This window comes from Oryzias melastigma, linkage group LG10, assembly GCF_002922805.2.
Source record: "Oryzias melastigma strain HK-1 linkage group LG10, ASM292280v2, whole genome shotgun sequence".
NCBI lineage: Eukaryota > Metazoa > Chordata > Actinopteri > Beloniformes > Adrianichthyidae > Oryzias > Oryzias melastigma.
Window position 1 is genome coordinate 23,151,032 of NC_050521.1, and position 24,635 is coordinate 23,175,666.

General features: G+C 36.1%; 1 protein-coding gene across 3 annotated transcripts in view; it reads right to left on the reverse strand.

The window, feature by feature from the left end:
• Window positions 1–24,635, reverse strand: part of aff2 (AF4/FMR2 family, member 2) — a 199,322-nt gene that overhangs the window by 60,945 nt on the left and 113,742 nt on the right. For all 3 annotated transcript variants that reach the window (XM_024283313.2, XM_024283311.2, XM_036214109.1), the window contains exons 8-10: window positions 23,845–23,905; window positions 19,224–19,275; window positions 1,670–1,707 (exon numbers count right to left, since the gene is read on the reverse strand). In XM_024283313.2, coding sequence (XP_024139081.1) covers window positions 1,670–1,707; window positions 19,224–19,275; window positions 23,845–23,905 — 151 coding nt within the window. The remainder of the gene's footprint in view (window positions 1–1,669; window positions 1,708–19,223; window positions 19,276–23,844; window positions 23,906–24,635) is intronic.

Sequence of the window (24,635 nt, forward strand, 5' to 3'; positions counted from 1 at the left end):
TTAAAAATGTTCTCCTATTTTTGTCGGCTTGTTTTTTTTTTTTTTTTTTACTGTAAAGCACTTTAAGCTGCATGGTATGAAACACACTTTTTTAAAATAAATAAAGTGTGATTTCATTTGATGTCGATGTTGCATGCCCACACAAGGCTGCTTTTCTCCACTTCAGAATCTGCTGGAATTACATTGATTGCATAAACGGTTGAAGAGTTACGGCAGTCAAAAGAATGTCAACACTGAGGCTAAAGCTTCTGTGTTAAAGGGATAAGTAAGCGTTTCATCTAAAACCCATGCATGCTTCTTCTGAGTGTGGGAGGGGCAGAGTCACCGGCTGCAGCATCGACTAATTGTTCAATAGTAAATAAAATGTTTCACTAATTGCTTTAATGATTCTCCAACAGAACAATTTTGTTATATTGCTGGACCAGTCGGTCAGTAAATCCTTTGTATCATCATTGAGGCTGTTTATTGTACACAAATGATCCGATCATTAACTGATTTCCTGATTATCTGAACAAGTAATGAGGGTAATGAGATGTTTTTTTCTCTAATAATGAAATATCAGATTAGCTCATGTAAATTTCCTGTTGGCCTGTACTCAACTTCATCCAATGCGGTTGAGTATGAGTATGAGTAGAGCTGAGAATCGTTGTTATTGACTCACTTTAACTTATTCGTGAAGTTCATGCGTCACTCCTTCTAAAGAAAGACTTCAACAACCTGTTTTTTAATAATGTTCCTTTTCTTTCTTCAGTTTTAAAAGTCTGTCTGTCTTGATGGAGATCACTGCCAGTGACGTGTCTAAATTAATTATTGAGTTTAGTGGTTTAGACACATAATCCTACATTTAGAAAATTATGCTAAACAATTTTAAAGAATAACATGACAGCTATACTTCTAATATTTATAATTCTTTAGCCCCAGTGTCACGTTCTGAGTGCTCACCAGCGCCCTCTGCCTTATGGCATGCGTAGTACGTGCTTCACCTAGTGTATTTCTAATGCACATTTTTAGTGGATAAAAAAGACTAAACGAGTCACAAATGTAATCAGACAGTTAGTGAGAAATAGACAAATTAGACAATTAAAAATTCAAGAAATATTTTATAATGATAAAAAGACAGAGGCATGAGCTGGCAGTGCCTCACCTGCCGCCGTCTGGTGTATTTGAACAGGAAATTTGTAAATTCTCTATTTTTTATTTTTTTATTTTTTTTTACCAAAAAAATGTTGAAAACCTGAATAGAAATATAAACTAATATTCGATTTTTAATTTTAAAAAAGCACATTTATTTTACACATTTTTTAGGCTACATTTTGCAGCCTCACCTGCCTCCTCAGACTGCACATCACTGTCATATTTCCATATTTAATTTGCGAATATCTTCCAGTTATTTGATGTTGGTAGGCATTAAAATGGACAAACTTTTACTTAATGACTTACCTTGAAGTATTTAATACTAAATTGCCCATTTTAATATTTTGCTGTCTCTGAATTTCCCATAAGGCTCAAAACCATTTGGCATTTTCTGTTTTAAAAAACAATATTTGAGTCATAGGTTAAATACTTACTAATACAGTATTAACAGGATGAAATAAAATGTCAAAATAGACTTTTTGGCATGATTCGTGCTCTTTCAGGTCAGTTTCCATCAAAAATCCAGATGTCTTACCTCGCCGTTGTGCCTCTGGCTTTGTTCTTGTCAGACACCTGTCAGCACACAGACAGAAAAAGAGTTCAGCTTTCAGTTTGAGGACAGTGCTGTGCTGCCGATGTAATTATGTAGCGCTGGACAGTCAGGATTTGAACACTCCGGTTAAGCAATTAATATTTCCTTTAATAGATTTGAATACTAATCAACCTGTTAGCTAAAGTGAATTCAGTGAGATTCAGTTTCACTATAAAACGAGATAAATGGAATTGTTCATTTCTGATGATAAATCAGTAATATGAAGGCAAACCAGGTTCACTAATTTAACCAAAAGTGACCAAAAAAATGAAAGAAATATATTGTCTGCATTTAGATTAGGAAGTAAATATATGGAGAAATTACATACAACTTAATTAAAATATTTGTTCATTAAAATAAGGAACAAAATAGCTTTCATATTTACTTGAAATCACAATTAACCTATTAATGCCAGATACCAGAGAAGCTTCCATAGATGGCGTACAATAAGAATGTTTTCTGACAGAATGGAGCAGAAGTGGGGAAACTACAACCGGGGGGGCTGTAGTTTCTGTGTTTCTAGTTTTTCGGATCATTCCAACACCTCATGAATGCACCACTTCTCTAACTTTGCATTTTTCCCTGATGGACATTAACTCATCAGTAACATAGGTACTAAAATAAAAATTAAAGTTGCAGTTTTTAAATAAAAACTCCAAAATGTTCTGTTTTAAATATATGTATTAGGTTTAAATCAGAATGAAAGCATGTTTTTGACCAGATTCCATGTTAGTTCATTCTCTTTTAAGGTGGATTACTAAAACTCTCCATACATCTGCTCCTCTTCTGGCCCTTCTGTCAAATGTTAAAACCCTTTGTGGCCACGAGTCAAACATTTTCCTCACTAGTGCTATAGAGTAGTGTGATAGTGACGTACAGAGATGTTCAAGTCTTAAATCAGTCAAGAGTTTACATAAGACGTAAATATTATTATTTTCTTTTGCAAAAATATCTATATTCTTTAATGTGTGAGACTGCAATTCACAAATAGACTAAGAATCTCTCGTTTTTTTGTTTTTTTTTCCTAAATTGAAATAATCATCAATAGAAGCTTAAGTCAATTGCATTGACGAAAAACGAAAGATAAATAGATGACCACTAAAGATTACAACCCTTTTTTTACACTTGTCCTGTCCAACAGCTAAGCAAACAGATAGGAGCTGAAGGTGTATTGTGTTGGACATATTTTACTTTTACAATAGGGGTAAAGAAAAAAAAAGAATCCTTTCGTTTAACAAAGATTGTTAGGTCTTTTTTTTTTTTTTTAATATTGACTTAATCATGTAATATTTTTAAAGGCATTTTTGATCTACTACAGTATTTTCTCTTTTTAAATTAAATTATTTGAGCTTTTCCTATTTTTACAGCACTTTTGTTCCCATTTTCTCTTGTTTTTCCTAAAACTCTTGCCGTTATGCCGTTAATTTTCAATGTGACGGGACTGGAAATAAAACAAGATTAAATAATATTTTGTATTTAATTGCAACCTAATTCAGGTGGGATGGAGTTAATAAATGAATGATAAAAGAAAAGGTTACAACTCTGTTTTTCTATCACAAAACCATTTGTAAAGATTGAGAAAAGTGTTAAAAATCTCCCCAAATGTCATTTTTGTTCTAATCTTTATCTCAGTTCTGCTTTCAGTCTTTATTCATGTGTCTGTTCAAAGCCATTATTTGTATTTATTTTAGGCAACACAACAGGATACATTTGGCAGACACACTTTCCCCCCGCCAACCTTTTTTTTCACCCTTTGTTTCCTTCCAGTCAGTTTGGTACATGGCTACATCAATTATAGTGGCAAAACAACCATGTTACATTGAAATTCTGCAAATATCATCCAGTAATTTCTCTTCAAGCACCATAAACCAGCAATTAACACAAATGACTCAAACAAAAACGGGACGTTTTGTCTCGACTGGCTTGTTGTTTCACCTCACTGAAGTCAGGTGATTAACTGAGCTGGAGAGGTTCCTGATGGATCGATTCAGACCTGGAGGCGAGAACAACAAACCTCCTCAGATCTCTGACTTCTGGAGGCTTGTAGGGCTCACGGAGGGGATCTGTCTGTGAATATATTTATCTTTCTGCTGGTGTTACTCGCTTCTGAATAAAGATCATCCCAACCGGAATTTATTCACTCATTTCTCAGCAGTTCAAACATAAATGTTGTTTTTTTATCAAACAGACAAGCTTTTATGGAGAAAATAAAACGTTTCATTTTATTTTGACAATATTCTGCTTTCCCCCCTTTTTTTATTTATATTTTTTAAGTAGGTGCCAAAAATCCTGATGTTTCACAGCAGGTCCAATGAGGCAGCCTTAACGAGGCTTTAAAGCCGCCTACACCAAAAACAGCAAGCAGGCACTCGGCTCTTTCCTTGTCTTAATGCTGTTGTTTGACTTTGTCAGAGATTCTTTCAAGTACTTCGAACGGCTGAGTTTAAAATCCTGTTTCTTATGCAACTCTTGCTCAGGGCTGCAGGGTGGAAAACACAGCAGAGAGTCAATCATCTTTAACACAAACTTTGCTTCATATTCAAACATCTGCCTGCAAAGTGGACTCCATTAGAAGTTGAATTTTAAAAATTCAACTTTTTTCCACAGCTATTGTTTTATAAATGTGTTTATTTTATTCAAGAACATATCCTTTATATATTAACATGCACTCACTTTACTGTATCACGAATGCACCACATTAAAACCAAGGAAATAGTACGAATAAACCACGCAAAAAACACATAAACCCGCACGTCATTGAATTTCTTCACTTTTACATTCAGAGCACTGGGCAGAAATCACATCCTGTCAGCACCATGGACAGCACCCCCCGCGGGCCCTTGTAATACTTTGCTTTAATTAAACAGTCAGAATCCTTTTTTTGTTTCACATCGGGTTCATATCTATCACAAAATGGTTCTTGCGAGATCTTGTTATGTTTCGTTGCAATGTAGAGCTGCTCAAAGAGGTTTGCTACAAGCTAGCGGTCGAGGGTTTAAGTGGAAAACAAAAGAAAAATGATGAACTTACATGTGAGCTTATGAATAATTAATTAAATATCACCTTGGCAACACTTTAAATTGATACAAGTATCGCCAAATTAAGTATTGTGATATTTCAATCAGTATTTTCTTACACCCCTACTGGACACCGCCCCATGAGAGACCAAACCCCCCACCCAGATGAGCTAGACGGGAGGGGAATTGGTATAGACTGCTGGTGGGGTAAAAAAAACGGCCGATTTATTTACCCGTCACACAATACGCCAATTGTGCATGAATCATGTGTGATTATTATGTTGTTCATTTGCAATTCATTGGTGATTTGTGCATCAATTGCGTAATTTTAGCATATGTGAGCTGTAAGGGTGATATAAAAGTTCATCATTGGTGGTACAGGCATGAATAGTCCATTAGCCATACATGGAACAATTAAGCCATACATTTTTGTACGCATCCCGCAAAAATCACTTCCGAGTTGATCCAAACAAACGGGCCATTCTAAAATAAAAACCTTTCATTTTCAGGGATTTGTTGTCTTAAAGGGATGCAGAACAAATCCTCATAGTTTTGACTCCCAGACATCATTTTACAAGCTTCTCAGTGGATGGTTCATTACGCATATTTATAATGTTATCGGGATCATGATCTACATGTATAAAAACTGGTTGTTAAAAGGAAATTTGAAACTATAATGAGTGTTAGTGACATGAAAATTACCTTTTTTTTTTCAATCATATGGCTAATTTGGATCTATAACCTTTCACGGAGATTGCAATGTCAAATTTATCTTTTACAACAGCAACTCTGACTTTTAAACCTAATTAAACTATTTGTCTTATATTCACAAATTAAATCTGACTATAATTAGTTGTCTGGCTTGTTCGGACCAGAACCAGCTCTTAGCCTTTACTTATTAATATCAAGCCTCCACATTTCATTCCCTGATATAAAACTGGAAACATCAAACCTCAAATCACCACTAGGGGGGATTCTAGAGAGGAGCAATTTTACATTGACTTCCATATTAAATAGTGGCGTTTTACATGAAAAAAAAAAAAAAAACTCTCGTACATCATGGTATACAAAAATACAAATTTCCCAGAAGTCTTTGCAAAAAACAGTGTGCATCGATGCACGCTACGTTGGAGAATATAGATCAAAATGTATTGTGTTTGAACAATTTTGGTCCAAAAAAAGGTGTTTAAAAATTAGGAAATTTTGCATTACTTCAACATAGTGAACCAAACTTCTCCCAACTGTAGGCAGCAAACATGCACTAGTAAATAATAGAAAAATAAGAAGATGAAGCCCATCCCTGCTTGTCCATTGTGAACACTATATGTTGAAAGCGCATCACAGTATCTATTTATGCGCTCCTGGGTCAGTTTAATGCCAACCGTGGTAACATATAAAACAAGTAAATGTTATCCTCTCCCACATGAGCTCAAGACTGGTGTGTTTACTGGCTTGACTTCAAGCCTTTGCAGTTTGACCTCCTCTATTTACTCGGCAACCTTTTGAACTTATCGATTAGCGGCTCCTCAAACCTTAAACACTCTTCCTTGCTCTGTTTTGTGCCGAGTGTCTAGTTGACTTCCGTGCACTTTGTTACTTCTTATCTGTCTTTACAGGTTTATTAGAAGCTGCAGCACTTTCCTCTGTAGAAAAATTAAGCTGCTCTTTTGCGGAAAAGCCTTTCCAGGCTCCACTACAGTGGATGACACCGCCTGAGTTCTTCAGAGAGAGGGGATACAGCCACTATCTGAGACACAAGATGAAACCTATCATTATCCGAGGAATACATGCAGTTAGTGATGACACAGCTGTGGTGTATGGTAGCATCTTTAGTGTCAAAATGGTAGTTATATATGGAGTAAACTTCAGTGAGTAAAAACAAAAAAATTGCTCCTAAAAATAGGGAAAACTGCACAAAAACTCAGTTTTTCTTTATTTATAAAACATTTTCACATTTAAACACACCAAAACTGTGATTAGAGGTCACTTGATAACTACACTGAGGCGCTCAATTGCAGGTTGAAACTGGATCTGTAAAGGTCAGCCATGCGCATCGCATTCCCAAAACACACAGTTGTGAGGAGATAGTTTGGAAAAAGACATAAACTTTTATTTTTACTTCTTGCTCGGCGGTGTGGCTGAGAAAACTTTTTCTATTTTGAGTCGGTTGGGATGCCCAGAATTTTCATAACTGGGTATAAATGTTTAATTGGAAACTGTATTCTTGCAAACAACACCTTGGAATCTGACATAGAAACAGCTCTCTGGCATTTTATTTTACTGGAAAATAAACAATGGCAAAAAAAAAAAAAAAAAAGAAATGTTAGAATAACAAATAACAAATGGAAAAACTAAATTAAACCCACATTCTGCACCAAGAGTTTAAAATGCTCTTGCACACGTCCCTTCTAGTTCTTATTAGCACAAAATACAAACATTTGTAATCTATTTAGTTAAGTTTTAGTCACATTTAACAGTGAAAATGTGGATTACATTTTTTTAAAACCTTAGACACATGTACCTATTGGAGGGTTGAACCGTATGTGTGCTGCAGGTTTTGGGGATTTCCGGCCTGTGCAGGTTCATAGAGAGGAGTGGCTGCATCATAAGGGCAGCTCTTCAGCACTATTGCAATATTTCAACTCACAAACAAATATCTGCCCCCTCTTTACCTTAAACCAAGGTAAAATTATACCCTAGAAGTCAACCGGGGGTCGTTTCTCACGACCAGGTGAATTTTTACTGGAAGGATTAGTTTAGCCTTAACGATATTGTTAACGGTTCTGGCGTAGCAACAGTATGGATACGCCGCACATTACAGTAGTATTAATTCATCCTTTTATTTTAATGTTGCAAAAATCGTAAAATGAATATATTGTTTTATATTGTTCTAAAAAAGGTTTTAGGTAAATAAAAATATGTATTTTTTTACAAAATAGTGATATATCATAGATTACCATATTCTTGTTTTAAATAACAAATATAGGTGTTATAAATAGAAAAAGTTAAACATGAAGTTTGAAAGACGAACAAAACTCATTACCTTTCATCGTCATTAAGTCCTTTAAAATTAATTGTTTCACTTTCTACTAAATATTTCTCCAAAAAATAAATTTTTATAGTTATAATTTCAGAAAAATGTGTTTCAATTTTTCAGACGGGTTAATTGTATTCTAGATTATATACCACTTTATTCCCCTCCTTTTCAAGCAATAACTAAATAAAAAATGTTCTTGACTTTAGTGAATAATCACTATATTTATTATATTTAATGTGACCTAAGTTTGTATTGCATCCATCACTGCAAAAATCTCTTACATTTCATTATTTGTGTATTGAGTTTGATATATTTGTGACTCTATTGTATTGTCTACAATCAATGCTTGAAATGAACAAAATTCTTATTTTATAAGGAAGTTCTTTATCTATATTCTTTAAAGAAAACTACTACAACCAACAATATGATGATCCTGACATTTATCCATTCATAAAACCACAAAACCTGACCACCTGGAATGCATTTTGTAGTACTTAGACAATGGTTATCTGCAGACTTTTTAAGTAAAAATATATTAAAGTTGGAAAGTTTATATTGACATTAGATGCATTAAATAAAAATATGGCATAACAACATATGAGGTCAGCAGCTACCAACCTCGGCTTCGTTGTGGACAGTGACTTCAGATTTGATAAGCAGGTAAATGTCAAGGTTAGCTCCAGCTTTTATCACCTTTGCCTTTTATCTGAAATTAAATCTGTTTTACCTTTTAATGATTTTGAGCCAGTAGTATTTGCTTTTATCTCTTCATGCTTGGACTGCTGGAATACTTTGTACATTATTGGCAACAAGTTGACACTTAACGATGACACTCAGCTGCTTGACATATTTTTGAACTACCGGAACTCCTCGACAGATTACTCAAATGTCATTTGTGCAAATACTAACGTGGAGAAAATTTCTTCTCTGATTTGCAAAATATGCAATTCGCACGTCGAATTTGCATTTTCCGGCTCTCTTTTGCGTCAAATTTTCAGCTCGTCGTCATGATTCTCTGCGAAACAACCACCAAAGTTTTTCGAACATCATTCGTTTACCACATCATGGAAAACATGGATGATTTTGAGCGAGTAGCTTGGGTTTATATGTTTTGGAGAGCTCTACAGAGGAGTCAGCAAGAACGTCTGAGTTCACCAGATCGTTCAGAGTCTCTCCTGGCGATGTGTACTTCACTAATGACGGCCGTTTTAAAAGTTACTTCCGTCTGTCTGTGGCCCAGTTTAAGCATTAACCTGAGAGGGGTAAAACATAATATTAATTAAAAGTGGAGGATCTTTTTATTTTTTTCTTGATAAAAATAGGAAAAACATCTTAAATCTTGTAAGCCATACTGTAAGCATTTTTCTATCCGCTGATCGAGTCCCTAAAACAGCACACGCCCAAAGATGAGTTCCTGATCCTGTTCCGTGCTCGATGCCCAAACCCCGCAAATCTCAGATCGCATTTGTACAGAGACTTAACATTAAACTCAACACCACGCGAATTGGGTCCAGTGTAAATGCATTATAACACTTGACTAAGGCCCAATCCGAATTCTCCCCTTCTCCCTACCCCTCTTTATGAAGGGGGATTTGCAATGAGGTTTCCAAAATGTTTCTTTTAAGATCCCACTCTCCAAGAGGAGGAATAGAGTCTTCCATCGCGAGGGTAAACCGTGCTCCTACACAGAGGAGAAGCACTTTTCTTCATGTGGGTGCTCTCTGAGCCACAGAAGTTTACTTTTAAATATAAGTAATGACTTTCTGTTGTAGCAAGACCTTTTTAAAGTAATAAAACCACTGTTGTTATGTATATTCAAGCGCTGGAAGCTCTGCACTAACGCTACCGGACAGGCGACTATTGATGACATCATCGAGTTAAAGTGACGTCTGAATTCGTAGACACCATTTTTCCATAACTCTCCATTTGAAAGACTAAATGTAGGGGGTAGAGAGAAGGGGAGAATTCTGATTCATGTCAAAAAGAGTTGCATAATGGAGCAAAGCCTCTTTTCTCTGTGTCAGAATCAGTATAGTTATAAAAAATTGCGTAAACTATTCACTACTTTTAGTATAGGCTCCAGCAACTCTGTGATTTCAGAAAGGCTATGAAGATGGGCGAATGGATGTTACATTGCATGAGCCCCTCCGTACTCTTCTGTTTTTATTGCTGCAACCCTCTGGGATGTTTGGGGTCTAAGGCCCAGCTCTTACTTGTTCCACCAGATGTGAGGCTGAAGAGTAGAGGTGACTCAGTGGCTGCTCCAAGACCGCGGAACAATCTGCTCCTGCTGATAAGAGCGGCCCCCACAGTGGAGCTTTTAAAGTCTAGTTTCTATTTTTATCTGCCGTCTTTTGAGCATCATCAACAGTAATAATATTATGATATAAAGTTATGGGGGAGAAACGTCTTCTCCTTTCGGATGCAAAGCGCTCCGGCTGCAGAGCTGAAACACCTTTCTTCCAGTTGAATGTTGCATGTCATGTAACAGTGCAGCTGCTTCCAAAGCATGGAAGCACTTCAGAAAGCCTGTCAGTGTTGTTGCTCCTCCTCTTCCAAACCACATTTACCTTCAGGCTGGACATTTTTACCAGCTGCTACTGCGCTTTTGCACAAAAAAGCACATCTTTAGAGCAGCGCTCGCTTTGATAGAGGGATACAGACAGATAGAGACAAAGGACAGTCCTGCAGTGGTAATTGGGTTGCTGTTCTTCTGTCAGTTTCTGAACTCATTAAGACTCCTCTCTTTCCTTCCATCACTGGTTCCCTCTAAACCTCTGCGCTCTCCTCTATCTCTCCTTCCTCTGCTCTTTCTTTCAATTCCCTCCTCTCCTTCGTCTCTTTTGCCAAAAACATATTCATCATACTCCTCTGCTGCCCTCACAGCGTTGTGCCACAGCATACTAATGACAGTGTGAGTCTGAGCGTGCATCTGTGAGACGCTGTCAGCGTGTCTTCATGTGTTTGCTGGCATAAAGGCTGCCGAGCACAGGTTGGTGTCGGCACACTCTTTGCACTTGTCTGTGTGCACAGAAACATGTGGGTTAGACTATGAATGTGGGAGTGTTTTGTGTTTTACTTCAGGCTGTAAAAGCTTGATAATACACCATGCACTCATTTGCTATAAGCCTGTTAACAGCATGCACAGATAAATGCCACAGAATTCATCTTAGCTCCTCTCCATCTCCCTCTCCCTCGGTCTGCATGTTTATTTTCCTCATATTTCATCGGCTCTGTCTTTGCCTCCTGCTGCTTTTCTTATCAATCTGCTTCACCTTTTCCCACATTTTTCTCACCAGTTTCTGCTTGACTTACTTTGTTGTTGCATCTGTTCTAACAATTTTTGAATTTATGATCATCTTTTTATGGTCTGGACTCAGTTCACCTGTAACCACAATGGGTGAAAAGACAACGATTAAGATTATCTGGAGCAATCGTCTCTAAATGATCTGTCTTTTTACCGGTTTATTTTGTTGTTTTTTTTTAGTTCAAAAAGCTCAAAAATGTTTTAACCCTAGAGCACTATCACTGGGTGATTTTTACCCGAGCAGAAGTATTCACATGATGTTCAATAAGTTGCATTTTTCTGGGTGTCATGGGTCCATGGGTAAACTCTCACATGTCCCAGGAATGGGTGGACCAAAGACCAAGTCTCCAGTATCATTATTTTTTTTTTTAAGGATTTCTTTCTTCTCAAAATCCTAATTTTTCAGGCATTCTCAAGCCTGTTTTCTTCCTATGTATTTATTTTGTTAAATAACCCACAGTTAAAATTAAAAATAACTATTCTAATTTATCACGTGTTGTCACATTTTGAACTATTTTTTGTGAGAAATGCGTTTTATTGGGTATTTTATATCGGGTAAAAATTACCTGGCAAAAGTGATGGTTTGACTTTTTATAGCGAAAGTGTTTTAGGGTTAAATGGACAATTTTTGGTTATTTTAAGTCTCCCCCATAAAAATTCACACACAGAATAATAATAAACTCTGACACTAGTTCTGTAGCATAAGGGTATATACGTCTTTTTACCCATCAAAAGACACCCCCAAATACAAAAAGATAACTTTGCGTTGGGCTTGTCTTTTTTATTAACTATTGAACACCAGAGATGCTGTTGACGACCTTTAAAGACCCAGATGAAAACCAGCGGTTTGAAAAAGCTCAGGTTTGTGACGCAGCGACTGAAATGGGCGGGGTCAAAGTCTTCCTTCTTTACTCCAACTCATAAATGTATTGATTAACGTCTTCATTTTCCTCGTCTGAGCTGCTATCTGGCTCTAAATTGTACGGCTGGATAGCTCTGGTATTGCTCAGTTTTGTTTATATTGATTGCCTACATTTTGTTTTAGTTTTTAGTTCACAGTTGAGATCTTCTACTTCCAGTTTAAAGTACTCAGCAAGGCCAAAAAATGCCTACAAGTGCAGTTCTCTCACAAAAGTTCAATCTAAAAAAACAAACTTGATAAGAAAGAATGCTCCTGCGCAGAAACTCTGACCCATGTGTACCAACGTTTTGGAAGCAGGGGATGAAGCAGAGGGAGAAAATGGATGGATGGATGAAGTGCATCCAAAGCTTAGCTGGCAGCAGCGCCGGCAGCTCAGGCGGAGCCAGAGAGTCGACATCAGCCATCCATCACCATCATCTCTGAGCTCAGCAATATGAGATGGTTTGAAACAAACTGCAAGTGAACCGTCTCTCTGCATCGTATTTTTGTGTGTTTGGAGGATTTGTGAGATTGTGCTGCAACGCTGGTCTGCAGACACAAAACCAACGGATGATGAGAAACAAGCCTCAGACTCCTTTGCATTCACATTGTGGAGAGATGTTCTACCCGATTCATTTCCTAAACAGTTTTTTGGTGAGGGTTGGAAATTGAAATTATATAACTTTTAAATTTCCATTTTACAAGCTTTGTTTTGCTTTTATGTTAGATTCTTGTTGTGTGTATTTGTCATGTTTCTGGTCATATTTATCTTTGCATCTTTGGCTGTCTCACACACAAAAACTAGATTTGTGTTCTTTATTTTTAAACCCTGGATACTGGAAAGCTGTGTTAGAATTTACTAATAGAAGTATTCCTTTTTCCAATTGGGTAAAAACTATTTTGTCATGAAATCTAGCGACTTTCTTACGACTTTAATGACTGTTAATTAAAATAATAATTTTTACTCTCCTTGAATAGTTGCAGCAGAGGCTGCTTTAAGCCCCTCCCACATCGATGCCAGACTCAAAGCATTAAGACAAAGCTACATACTCAATAGTAAACGAGTATAATCTTATGGGCTCGATTCAAAAAGGAAGAAAATGCTAATAACTTTCACACCTTCGACTTTTCATTTACGCCATCCTCAGAAGAAACCCAAACACCAAAGTGGACCAAACAGGTGTGGACCAGTGAGCTGCACACACAGCTAGAAGGGCCTTCGTGCACTTTTTTAGTGTCTTTGGTATCACTCAACCATGGATTTTAAATGAAGTATCCTTGTGTAGCGCTTTTCTGCCTTCCTTGAAGGACCAAAGCGCCTTCACTGTCCCCTTCACACATTCACACAGTGGTGGTGCCTCCACTGGCACCAATCTTCCACCAGACGCAAGTGAGGTTCAGTGTCTTGCCCAAGGACATTTTGACACATGGGAGGTGGGAATCGAACCTGCAATCTTCCAATCAAAGGTCGACCAATCTATTGCGGCACCACGGCCTCCCTCCAAGCCTCAGAGTGGACACTCCTCTACTTGTTCACAGAGCCCAAATGAGTCAGATATTTTCATGCATTTACCTAAACATTTAACAGTTTTTTAGCAACCAGTACATCATATAACTCAACACATTGATACATAAGTTTCGTGTCAACGTATTTTATGTTGTTATATTGTTGCTGTTCTTTTTTAGTTGAAGAATACCAAATCATGTTAGTCAGACAGAAAACCCAAAGGCAGGAAATCTGTAAAGTCCTTAAAGACTCTGATGAAAATTGTAATTTTTAACATGTTTTTATAGTATTTTTTCTGATGACGATGGACACACACACATATATTTATATATAAGGAAATTAAAATATATATTTTTTATTCAAATTATTGTGATTTAGGAACAGACACAAAGATGTTATTGGAAATATCTTGTAGCTGTGATGTAGAAGCTACAATTTGTAAGCCAAACTCTCCACTGTGGCTGTAAGCTAGTGGGAGAAACAGATGGAAGTATAGGGGAGGGTTAAAGTACATCCTCAACTCCGAGGCAAATTCCTAATGAACTACTGCCGCTCTGCAGAAACTATGTCGCAGAAAACAACACAGGTTTTTCTATTATTATTATTTTGTCCAAAAAAAACAACAAAATCATGACAAAAAAGACCTCTGGGAACGCTTTGAAAATAGATCAAAAGATGATTGGAGTGTGAATTTAAACAAACACCCTTCCTGACAGTTGATAATACTTCTTATGTTTACTCTTCAGTGTCATTCCTGTAGCTTTACAAACATTTTAACAAAAATTTGCAAATTTGATTGATGGGATCATCCAAAATCTTTAGGACAGCCAATAAAACATTTCCAAGCTTCTGCAAGGAACCAACTGTGTTATTACAGTACCGACTTCAAGTGATTGAAGGAAAAGTGGAAAACTGGAGCGGCCTCTGGTCACATGCAAGACGGCGTCAGGATCAATCTGTCGCTGAAAGCGGAAATCCTAACTTTCGCCGGTTGCGTAAGCGGAAATTTCCTAAACTTTAGAAAACCCTTTCAAAATGATATTTTAAAACCTTTTCCGAACTATCAGCTTTTGCGCCTTTGAATGAGAATAAAGTGTAACTGTTTTTTTTCCCCGTGAATCAGCTGATCGGAGTAGCGAAATGCCGCTTTTTTTTTTTTTTTTGAGTGTCACAGAGAAAAAAAACAGGGTTGAAAAAAAAGAGAAACAGAGAAAACATAGAAAAATAAAAGTAGAAAAAAAGGGGGAGGTTCTTCCGGCTATTAATTTTTGGGTGCCATATTTTTTCTCTGCAGCCAGATTCTCTTCCAGGTTTAAGTAACATTCGAAACACAATTTTCCACTAACTTCCAATCATGGAATCATTGATTTTATGTTTTTTTTACACACAAAAAAAGCAGTTAGTTGCCGTTTATCAAGCCACGCTTTAACCTCAACAGGTGTGAAGCTTAGCAAGTTAGGATAAATTAAACCAATGTCATATTAGACTAAAATTTGAGAGATTTTCTAAAGGAAAATGCTCTGTCTGTCAGATTAAAGAGAAACGTTAGTTCAAACACAAAACACATCGAGTTACATTAAAGCAGCTTTTGTCTTCACATGGTGTTAGTTTGGTTTGTCAACGAGAAATCTTTAAATCTGATGTTGGAAGGAACTTTTTGTTATTAACGAAGGCAATTCTAATTAAAACCCAGATTAAGACTCATTAAATGTCTTCTAACGGCCTAATATACAGTAAAAAAGTAAATTAGCTGGCAGCAATTCCACGTACTATAACTATATTTAAAACCAGTGTAAACGACCTGCAATCATTTCTAATTATGATGTTGACCAACCTGGTAATTATGCAGTCAAAAGACCGGATAAAAGAGGATGAGAGGAATTATTATTTTTTTTTATGAACAGCAAATATCTCAGAGACTCTTTGATGATGGCTGATTTCCGTCTGCACAGTAGGGGAGGGGACAGAAGCGTGACCCCCGCTGCCTGCTTTGAACTCTTCTGAGGCATCATTAGCGTCTGATGACAGTGATTAGTGGGGAGAAGGCCACCGTGCCAGCTTTCTCTAAGAAAAACAAGACGGGAAGTACGGGAAAAGCAGCTCAAAGCGGCGTCACGAAACAAACTCGACCCCTCTGGTCCGTGGGCGCCAGCCTCGCTGGCTTCAACCCAACGGGGGGCGTCTTTGCTTCAGCGTGTAAACAGACCATCGATGATGGAACATTTATAAATGTACATTTATCTCTGCTCTTGGGTTTCCACCCATTCACAATTTACTGCAGAGATCTGAACGTAGCTGAATTAATTTAATCCACTCTAAAGGCTTTTATTGATCCATTTAATTAACATTTAAATAATGAATCACATGATTTAAAGCAGATGCATAGCATTGGGTTATTAAGCGATTAATCAATTTTTGCATTTAAAGGAACCAAAAGGGGTTTGAATTTCTCTGGTTTAAAATGTTTTTGTTTTCTTTTGTCCTGCCCTGATAGTTGCATGGAAATTCAATTTCTTTGCAAAAATAGTATAATTATTTTTTAAAAATATGTAAATAATTTCAATAAAATTGAGCTGACCTGCTGTTTCACGCCCATCGTGGAGTAAAACAGGTTCAACAGACACTGTGGATGGACTTTATGCACTTATCCAAGTGATTTTTGAATAGAAATTCAGAATCAACCAAACTGATAAAAACACAAAGATTCCCAGTGATGATGTAACCACTTCACTGCTGTGCTGGTTTTCTACACTTCAGAATCCTCTGTCATGGTAATTCCGTCAAATGTTTAAGAGTTAAGAGTTAAGCATCTCCAGAATTAAAGCAAATTCCTTTTTTTCTTAGAACTTATATCTGTAAACTGAACTTCAGTCTCATTTATTCCAACTCCAAAAACATTGATAGTTTTACTTTGAAAACAGGAAGCTTCACCAACACTTAATTTTGAAGACTTGTTACTTTCTGCTGTGCATTCAGCTTATTTTTTTAGTTTAAAAACTTAAAATCCAACGTTATTCTGGTATTTTAGAGAAGTAAATATATTGTTGCCAAATTTAATCTTTACTGCACTCTACTATATTTATAAAGATCGTGAATCAGCGATGTAGGACATTACAATTACTTGTACTCAAATTTTGGGAGCAGATCCTGAGTATTGGAGTACTCAGATACTTATCACAGCCAAACTCTTTCCTGATTACCACAGAAATGTTGACTTGGGCCAAATATCTGCTTATTGAAGTCTGACTCCAAAATGGCAACTTCCATATAACAAAAAAAATGTTGACTGAATTGATTTAATTTCTATGAGCTCAGTTTCAGTCAATGAAACAAAACTGTTAATTCTTACAGACACATAAATTTTAATTTAATATTCTGGGTTATAATAGTGTTCAAAGTGACTTCTAGAGTTTAACTTGTCGGCAAAGTAGAAGGAAAATGAAGGAAAATAAAGATTTTTAAAGCACATCAACATAGAAAAAACAAATAAATTCAATAAAATATATATAAAAATATTGGTTTTCTAATCCCAAACCAATTTTTGACCACACATGTTTTTCCACTCCATTTTTATTTAGCTTTAATAGAACTTTAGCTTTGCGCAGAGTCTTCTGTCAATCATGTAATGATGATAAACTGTTTGCTCACTTGAGGTTTGCGTCTCTTTCCAGTGTTTCTCTCCACGTTTTTCATCAATCTACACTTAATGCTCAACAATCTGTTTAATGTTTTGGTCCTTGAAGTGCTCCTTCAGTCTGATTGCAGTCAACAGATGTATAAAGAAATAATACATGTGAAGATCATTTGAAGTGCGATCAAAGAACTCTGGCTGGTTTGATCCAATCTCAAGCAGGTCCCTATGGAATTGTTGAATTTGCTTTGAGTTGAGTAAAGGAAAGATGTTGTGGGTTGGTGGTAATTTTTGTTAATATTTAACATTAACATCTATACATAACTCACTGAAAGTTAAAACTTGTAGACTTTTGCTGCCAGTTACTTACAGCAGTGAGGGGATTACTAGCTGATCGGGATGCCTCAATAGTTTGTTCGGTCTAAAACAAAGTTTGTTTTTCTATAGTTATGTCTGCTGGGTTTGGACAGGAGAAAAAGTTGAACTCTTGAAAGAACCAGAAGCTCCAATCTGTCTGAAAACAAAGATCTTGAACGCACAGCACATGACGAACACAGATGGTTCAACCATCAAAAGAAAATAAAAATATAATTCAAGTGCCATGCAAATTGTTGGGGAAAAAAATTAAAAAATCCATTCTTGTGAATCACAAAAACGTTGGAAAATGTTGAGAAAACAAATGTGACGTCATGAGGATGTGACAGTCTGAAGATCAACCAGTTGATCAGTGGATTCTCTTCAGCATTATATTTCTTTTATGACCTTCAAAAGCTTTCCTAGTATATTATGATCCCTCACTATAATGTGGTTCATCTTTTTCGTCTCACTGATTATTATTTAGTGCTTCATTTTTTTTTTTTTTTCCATTGTGTTCTGCATCCTGATTGGCTAAAAGACACAGAATTGAGGTGAAGTGGCCAACTAAAAATGTTTTGAAATAATTTATTTTTTTTAATCAAGTTACATTTTTGATTTAGACAAAAATATGTATATTACAAAAATACACAAGATATCCTGGAGGGTCTAGTACAGATACCACCAAATGGTGACAGTTCGTTCTCTCTGGACCGGTGGTTGTTGGCGTTTGGTGGAAAATGAGATGGCGGTCGGTGGGTAAATGAGTGATTACAACAGTTGCCATCATTTACGGTGCATAGGTCTACATTTACAAGCAGGTTACTGGGGAAATGTGTGGCATACTGGCAATAGTTAAATGTGACTGTCCACCGATGTAGAACCAAAAAACACAGTAAAGTGTCGGGGTTATTATAGGTTTCAGGGTTTCTTGTTCTTAAATATGACTGACGAGGGTGATAGACATTCAACCCCACACACTCAAACGAGATTTTTTATGAAAAGTTGGCGGCAAATGTCTTTTTAAAAATATAAATGTTGCTTTAAGCAGGAAACAAAATGTGAAATGGAAGAAAAACGTCAAACTTTGCCCTTTTTTAGCCCAAAGCCCCTTCTGATTTTATTTCTATTGAAAAATATTTCTTTGTTACAATGAAGGCCAGAAGTTGTCCTTGTTTGCAATTATAAATCTGTCTCAATGTGAACACAGAAATACAAATAATTGAAAGGACCTTGATATGAATGACATTTTCATAACTGGACCCATAAAAATGTTAATGTGTTACCCCTGGACTAGTACATCATTAATACAATTTCTCTTTTTTTTACTTTTTTACTTTTTCAGTTACTGGTTTGCCTTTTTTGTCAAGAAAAAATTAAAAAAAAAAAACACCAATACCACCAGAGAAAGAGATGTTATAATTTTAGTATCATCCAGCTTTTAGTTCACACTCGAGAGTGCAGTGTGAAAGCTAACTGACTTTAAAGGTGTGCAAAGTTTTTTTGATTTCCTGATTGTTTAAATTAAGTCTGCAGGACTACCTTAGTGCAAAAGTGCTTCTGTATCTTTATTAATGAGAAAAATATGAAACATTTCCAACATGTCTGCCACATTTGCAGCAAAATTGAAACATTTTAAAGACATGCAAGTAAAAAATAAAGTTTGAGTAAAATAAAAAAAAATTAAGAGGATCAACTATTTTTTTCCCCAAGTGCACCAATGTTCAGAAAGCAAAAACTCACCTGTTCAACCTCTTCTTCATCACTGCTGATCTTCAGGTCATCCTCCAGCATCCTGCACAACAAAAGGACACAGATTTATTCGTTTTTACATGTCTTGATGTGATTTTTTTATTTTTTCAGTATTTTAAGCAAATAAACTCGTAAGAATCAATTAGTGGAAGGAAGTGTTTGGGAAGGAAGGCAGAAAAAAAAGACTTTGTGGCTTCAAAAGGGACGTCAGATTGTGTTTTCAACTGGAAACTTTCTGCCTCCCGCAAAGACTTTCTGCAGTTATTTGTGATTTATACATGAATATACAAAAAAATCAAAAATCAATTACATAAAACAGATCATCCTAGCATCACCATAGCATCACCTGCTTCTCACCACACAAATGATTCCGTATTTATGTGCACTGGCAAGTTACCGTGTTTTATGGCTTTATATAAACCACACAAAAGCTAGTGTTATTTTAAGCTGGCACTGCTGCTGCTGTGACAGGAGAAACCCCTAAAGGGATTTTTACTGCCTCATGAAGCACTCTTGTCAGTGCTTGCACCGCAAAAAAAAGGAAAAAAAAAAAGAAAAAACTACACTCCCCATTGTTGTGGTGTTTTCAGGTGGGGCTTTACGAGTCCTGAATAACTGAAGCACAATGAGAAAAAGCTGTGCAGATAAGGAGCACGGTGCAGCACACGGTGTTGATAGATACGTTTGAATGTAAGAAAAATGGATTCATATTTTATTTCATAAGGAGGAGATGGAGAGAGGGAGATAGTGTGAGATGGAGATGATAATGACGGGGAAGTGGAGGGGAACGAGTGGAAGCTGGAGAGAGGAGAGGACGTGAATAAAAAGCACAGGAGAGACTGAGAGCACTTTCAGGACAGACGCAGTCAGACACATGGGAGGTTTGGACTTCCACATAATGACACAGCCTCCAGTTCTCACCTGTTCTCCATGCCCTTAAAGTCATGATGATATAGAGCTAGAGATAATAGATCATAAGGTGAGGCTATTTGGAAAAGTCTGAATGAGCAAAACAGAACATTTGTACAAATTATGTAAAACTGGACCTCACTGAGGGGGTGACAGTTCAGGACGAGTAGAAGACGTGAAGTTGTGAGAACGTTTTTTTGATAAAAGGACACGTCTTCTTTAATAAATCAGCACAAATATTGCAAACACCTCTAGAAAAATGTGGATAAAACCAACTCAGTGTCCTTGTGGTAGAGTGTCTGCCCCGAGACTGGAAGGTCATAGGTTTAAATCCGAGCCGAGTCATATGAAAGACTCTGAAAATGGACTTCCTGCTTGACACTTAGCAGTAGAAGGTGGGATTGGGGGGGTTAGCCACCAAAAGGTTCCTGAGCGCAGCTGTGTCTGCAGCTCACCCCTCACCCACAGGATGTGTCAAATTTGACGCACACGCATTTTGAAAATTAATATTATTCTACTCAAAGAAAAAGAAATCTGAACAAAAATTCATATTTTATTAAGGTAAAAGTTCATCCTACTTCCTATTAGCTATTTTTGCTCCTTTGGCTTAAATCACATTATTTAGACACTTTTTTGTGTCCCCTAGACATGTCCAAAGTATGAAGTGTCTAAACTTAGTCATAAATAGAAATTACATTTCATAGAAAGTTTTAAACAGGCTTAAAACATTTTTCTAATGTCAAGTTATATCACTTGGATCACTTAATAATGCTCAAATTAGAATTATATATATACGTGTCCAAATATGTGAGAACATATACAGACTTTTGTAGCGTGTCCTAATTTTTTAAAACATGACTGTATAACAAAGATATAAGGTAGATATCACACAGTTGTGTTCATACACAGGTTCAAATAATTGATTGTATATAAGAACTGGACTGAGTGATTCCTTTCCTCTCACATACCAAACATGAAGTTCCAGGAATCCCATAGACTTCTATTGAGAAATAAACAGCTATTACTCCGTCTAATTGTCAGAATAACTGTATTTGCTCTGCTACATTTTTTAACACATTCTAGCTCATTTTATTTTTTTGCGATTATTTTTTCTGTAGTTCCAGTTATAGATTGACCAATCAGATTCCTTAATACAAATGTGCGGTGCCTCCATTCCATCGTTAAAAACATTTGATTTACAGATTATTCCAAGTCTGTTTTCAAATGATATAAATGATGACTCGGATCAGTCACACCTTACTGACGTCGTCTGACTCCAACATGGCGACTCATTTTAAGGGGAGGTGTGTCTTGCAGTTCCCTTGAGGCTCATGTCGGCAACTTAAGGAACGTCATGAAAATGGAATATACGATTGTCGATTGTGAAGTAAATCTATCGGGAAACCTTGATATGTTGTGTGTGCCCCATAAACGTCTGCCTAATTTTTCCCTTACAGACAGCCTATATCCACCCATAAGGGCAGTTGTTATTAAGACTTGACCTTAATTCACTGATTTCATGCTAAATCTCACAGTGAAAGGGCCAAATTTTAAACTGACAAAACCAAGCATGGGTTCAGGACTCCGTAGAAAAGTAGTCAAAGATAAATGATTTATCATTGATCTGATAGAAGATGATGCTGATTTTCTACAAATGAGATGTATTTATTAACAAATAAATATCAAAATTAAAATGATAAATCATTTAAAAATGATTTTGAATGAAAAAAAGTAAGAAAAGCTTCATTTTATGAGAGAAAAATCTTTTAACAGAATGAATGGTTTTTCTCCATCCATCAAAGATACAGTTATCACTTGAGTTATTCTGTTAATATAGTAAAACATTTAACAATGTCGCACTTGGTGATCCATAGCTATTTTTCATCCATAAATCATCTTAGCTATTTTAACCCATATGTTAACTGAAAATCTGTTTGAATGAATCTAACTTTACCTTTACTGTAGGTGGAGAATTATGCCGTCTTGATAAAACTATGTGACCTGAATGTGAGGCTGCCATGGTACCGTCTGCCGTCAGGTTGTTTTTCCTGGAAAATGGTTTAATTACTTTGCTGCAGTTTCACTTTGATTAAACTTCGGAATGGACTGAAACTTGCAGCTGTTTCAGCGCCGCCGCTCTGATAATCTATTACCTGCTTGGCACCAAAGAGCAGCAACAGCCAGATGGACATAACTTAGCGAGTGAGCTAGTAAACATAAGGGAGCATTAACAAACGACAGGGCCAGAACACACGCGTACCGATGTGCACGTCGGAATATAATAACTGCTTTAATAAGCAGAGGAGGAACAAAGAGACTTTGTTCCTTTGTGTTAAAAATAATGAATGATTTCTGCTACTTTACTCATTATTTTTAAGCTTCAGAAAATCAAATTGCACAAATTGATTATGTTGTTAGATTTAATCCATTTGCAGCTACAATACATTGTTATGTATTTTGTCAACAAAAACAATAAATATTTAATTTCCTGATTAAATGTTAGCAACATTGAATGCTAAAAGAGCCTTTGGTCCAGTTTCTTATAAAAAAAACCCAGTTAGAGATGAAAAATTTCCACCTCACTTTTTAAAAAAATACACATATTCATGTTTGTGTGACGGTTAAGCTATTTATTGATAAATAGTAGTTTTTAACTATTTATAAGACCTGAATTATAGCAGTGTAAATTTTTTTAAAGATAACTTTCTATTTTGAAAAGCAGCACATATGTTCCTTTAAATAAAATACACCCTGTGTCAAATAATATCCTCCTCTTGCAGCAGATTTACATGCAATTATAATCTTTTAGGAACAAAAGGAGACTTTAACACCAAACAGACACTAAACAGAAAGCTCTCAGCAATGGGAGGGGGCGGGGTCACTTCATGGTTCCGCCCACGACTCAAACTATGTCCTAAAAACAAGACTTTCTCAACAAATCTCTATATTTTTCAGAAATTCTCATCATAATCATTAAATTTATTCATATTATTCCAACATTCCATCTTATTATTTCATAAGATTATACCTATAAATGTATTTAAGTTAATTTCTTACATGTTCCACTCAAATGAATCATTTTTGCACATAGATGCAGTTTTAAATTTTGTGTTGGGCTGTCTTAAGACTATCCTAATTTTTATCTTTTTTTTGAGATGATGCTCGAACACAAGTAAACACAAACAATGACGACTTATAAACTCCAAGCCCAAATTACAGCAGAAAGAAAAAAAAAACCTCTATATTTCAATCTTTAACGTATTTGTTTTGTATGTTAAACAGGCTAATAAATTTGTTGCCAGGCAACGACAGGCTCCATTTCCTGTTCCAAATATTAGCAGGTTCTAAAGAGTCTCATTAAGCTTGTTTGTGGTCAAACACAGGATAATTTGGGATCATGAGGCAATTTTACGAGCCAAGATTTTTCCCTTCCCAGCCTCGTCCCGCCATGAATCTTACTGTAAAGCTTCATGAGTGATGCAGGAGTGGACTGCAGCCAGAGATGTTGCAATATGCTCCTGGCTCGGGATAAATTAATGTGGCTGAACTTTCCTGCACTGATCCACACAATCTTTTTTTTTTTTTTTCCTCCTTCCACCAGCAAATTCCATCCAAGAGTCAAGTTTAATTTTACCTGGAGGCAGGCGCAGCAGCAGACCAGAAACTCTCTATTTGTGTGTGTGTGAGAGAGAGAGATACTCACGACTTCTGTGGAGCCGTTGGTGCTTTAGCAGCAGGCTTGTTAGCTGATACAGGGCATCTCTCTGCAACACAGCAAAGGACATTCAATCATTCTGTCTCCTGTGTGTTTATCTCAGTTAAAAATAAGCCAAACTCAATTACAGTTGACTTAGCGTTTTTTTACGAAGGAAAATGAGATGTGTTTCTTGACTTTTTATTTCTTTTTACTCATCCTGTAAGCAGCTGAGCAATCAGAAAGAAGGTTAGAGCTTCTTAAGTTGCACAAACCTTTGGACAAAGAGGGGGTATGTTTGTATAAACCTCCTCTGTATCCCTGGGCAAAAATTATATTTATTCATTTATTATATTGTACATTTTAAATATAAAATTGGACATAAATATTCAAGAAAAAGCACATTTTTGTGCAAAGGAGTGCTAATGCTCCAGTCAGCAATTTTTGCTCTGTTTTTGTGTTTCTTTAATTTACTATTGTAAAATTTAGACGTGAATTTTGATTTTTCAAAATTTTTAGATATTTACCATGCTCTTTTTGAAACCTTCTAATTTTGTAATTAAAAAAATAAATGCATATAAAAGCTAGAATTGGTGTTAGTGTCTCCGCTACTGAAATTTCCAACATAATTTAAAAAACTGATATTTATAGACATTTTATTACGTTTGTGAACATTTAAATAGTTGAAGTTTTTATTTGTAGGGGGGTTTTGGAGTTTTAAAACCAACTTTAAGTGTTACACCTCCTTAAAATACATTTATACTAGAAGCAAACACAATTTAAATTGTGCAAATTAAGAA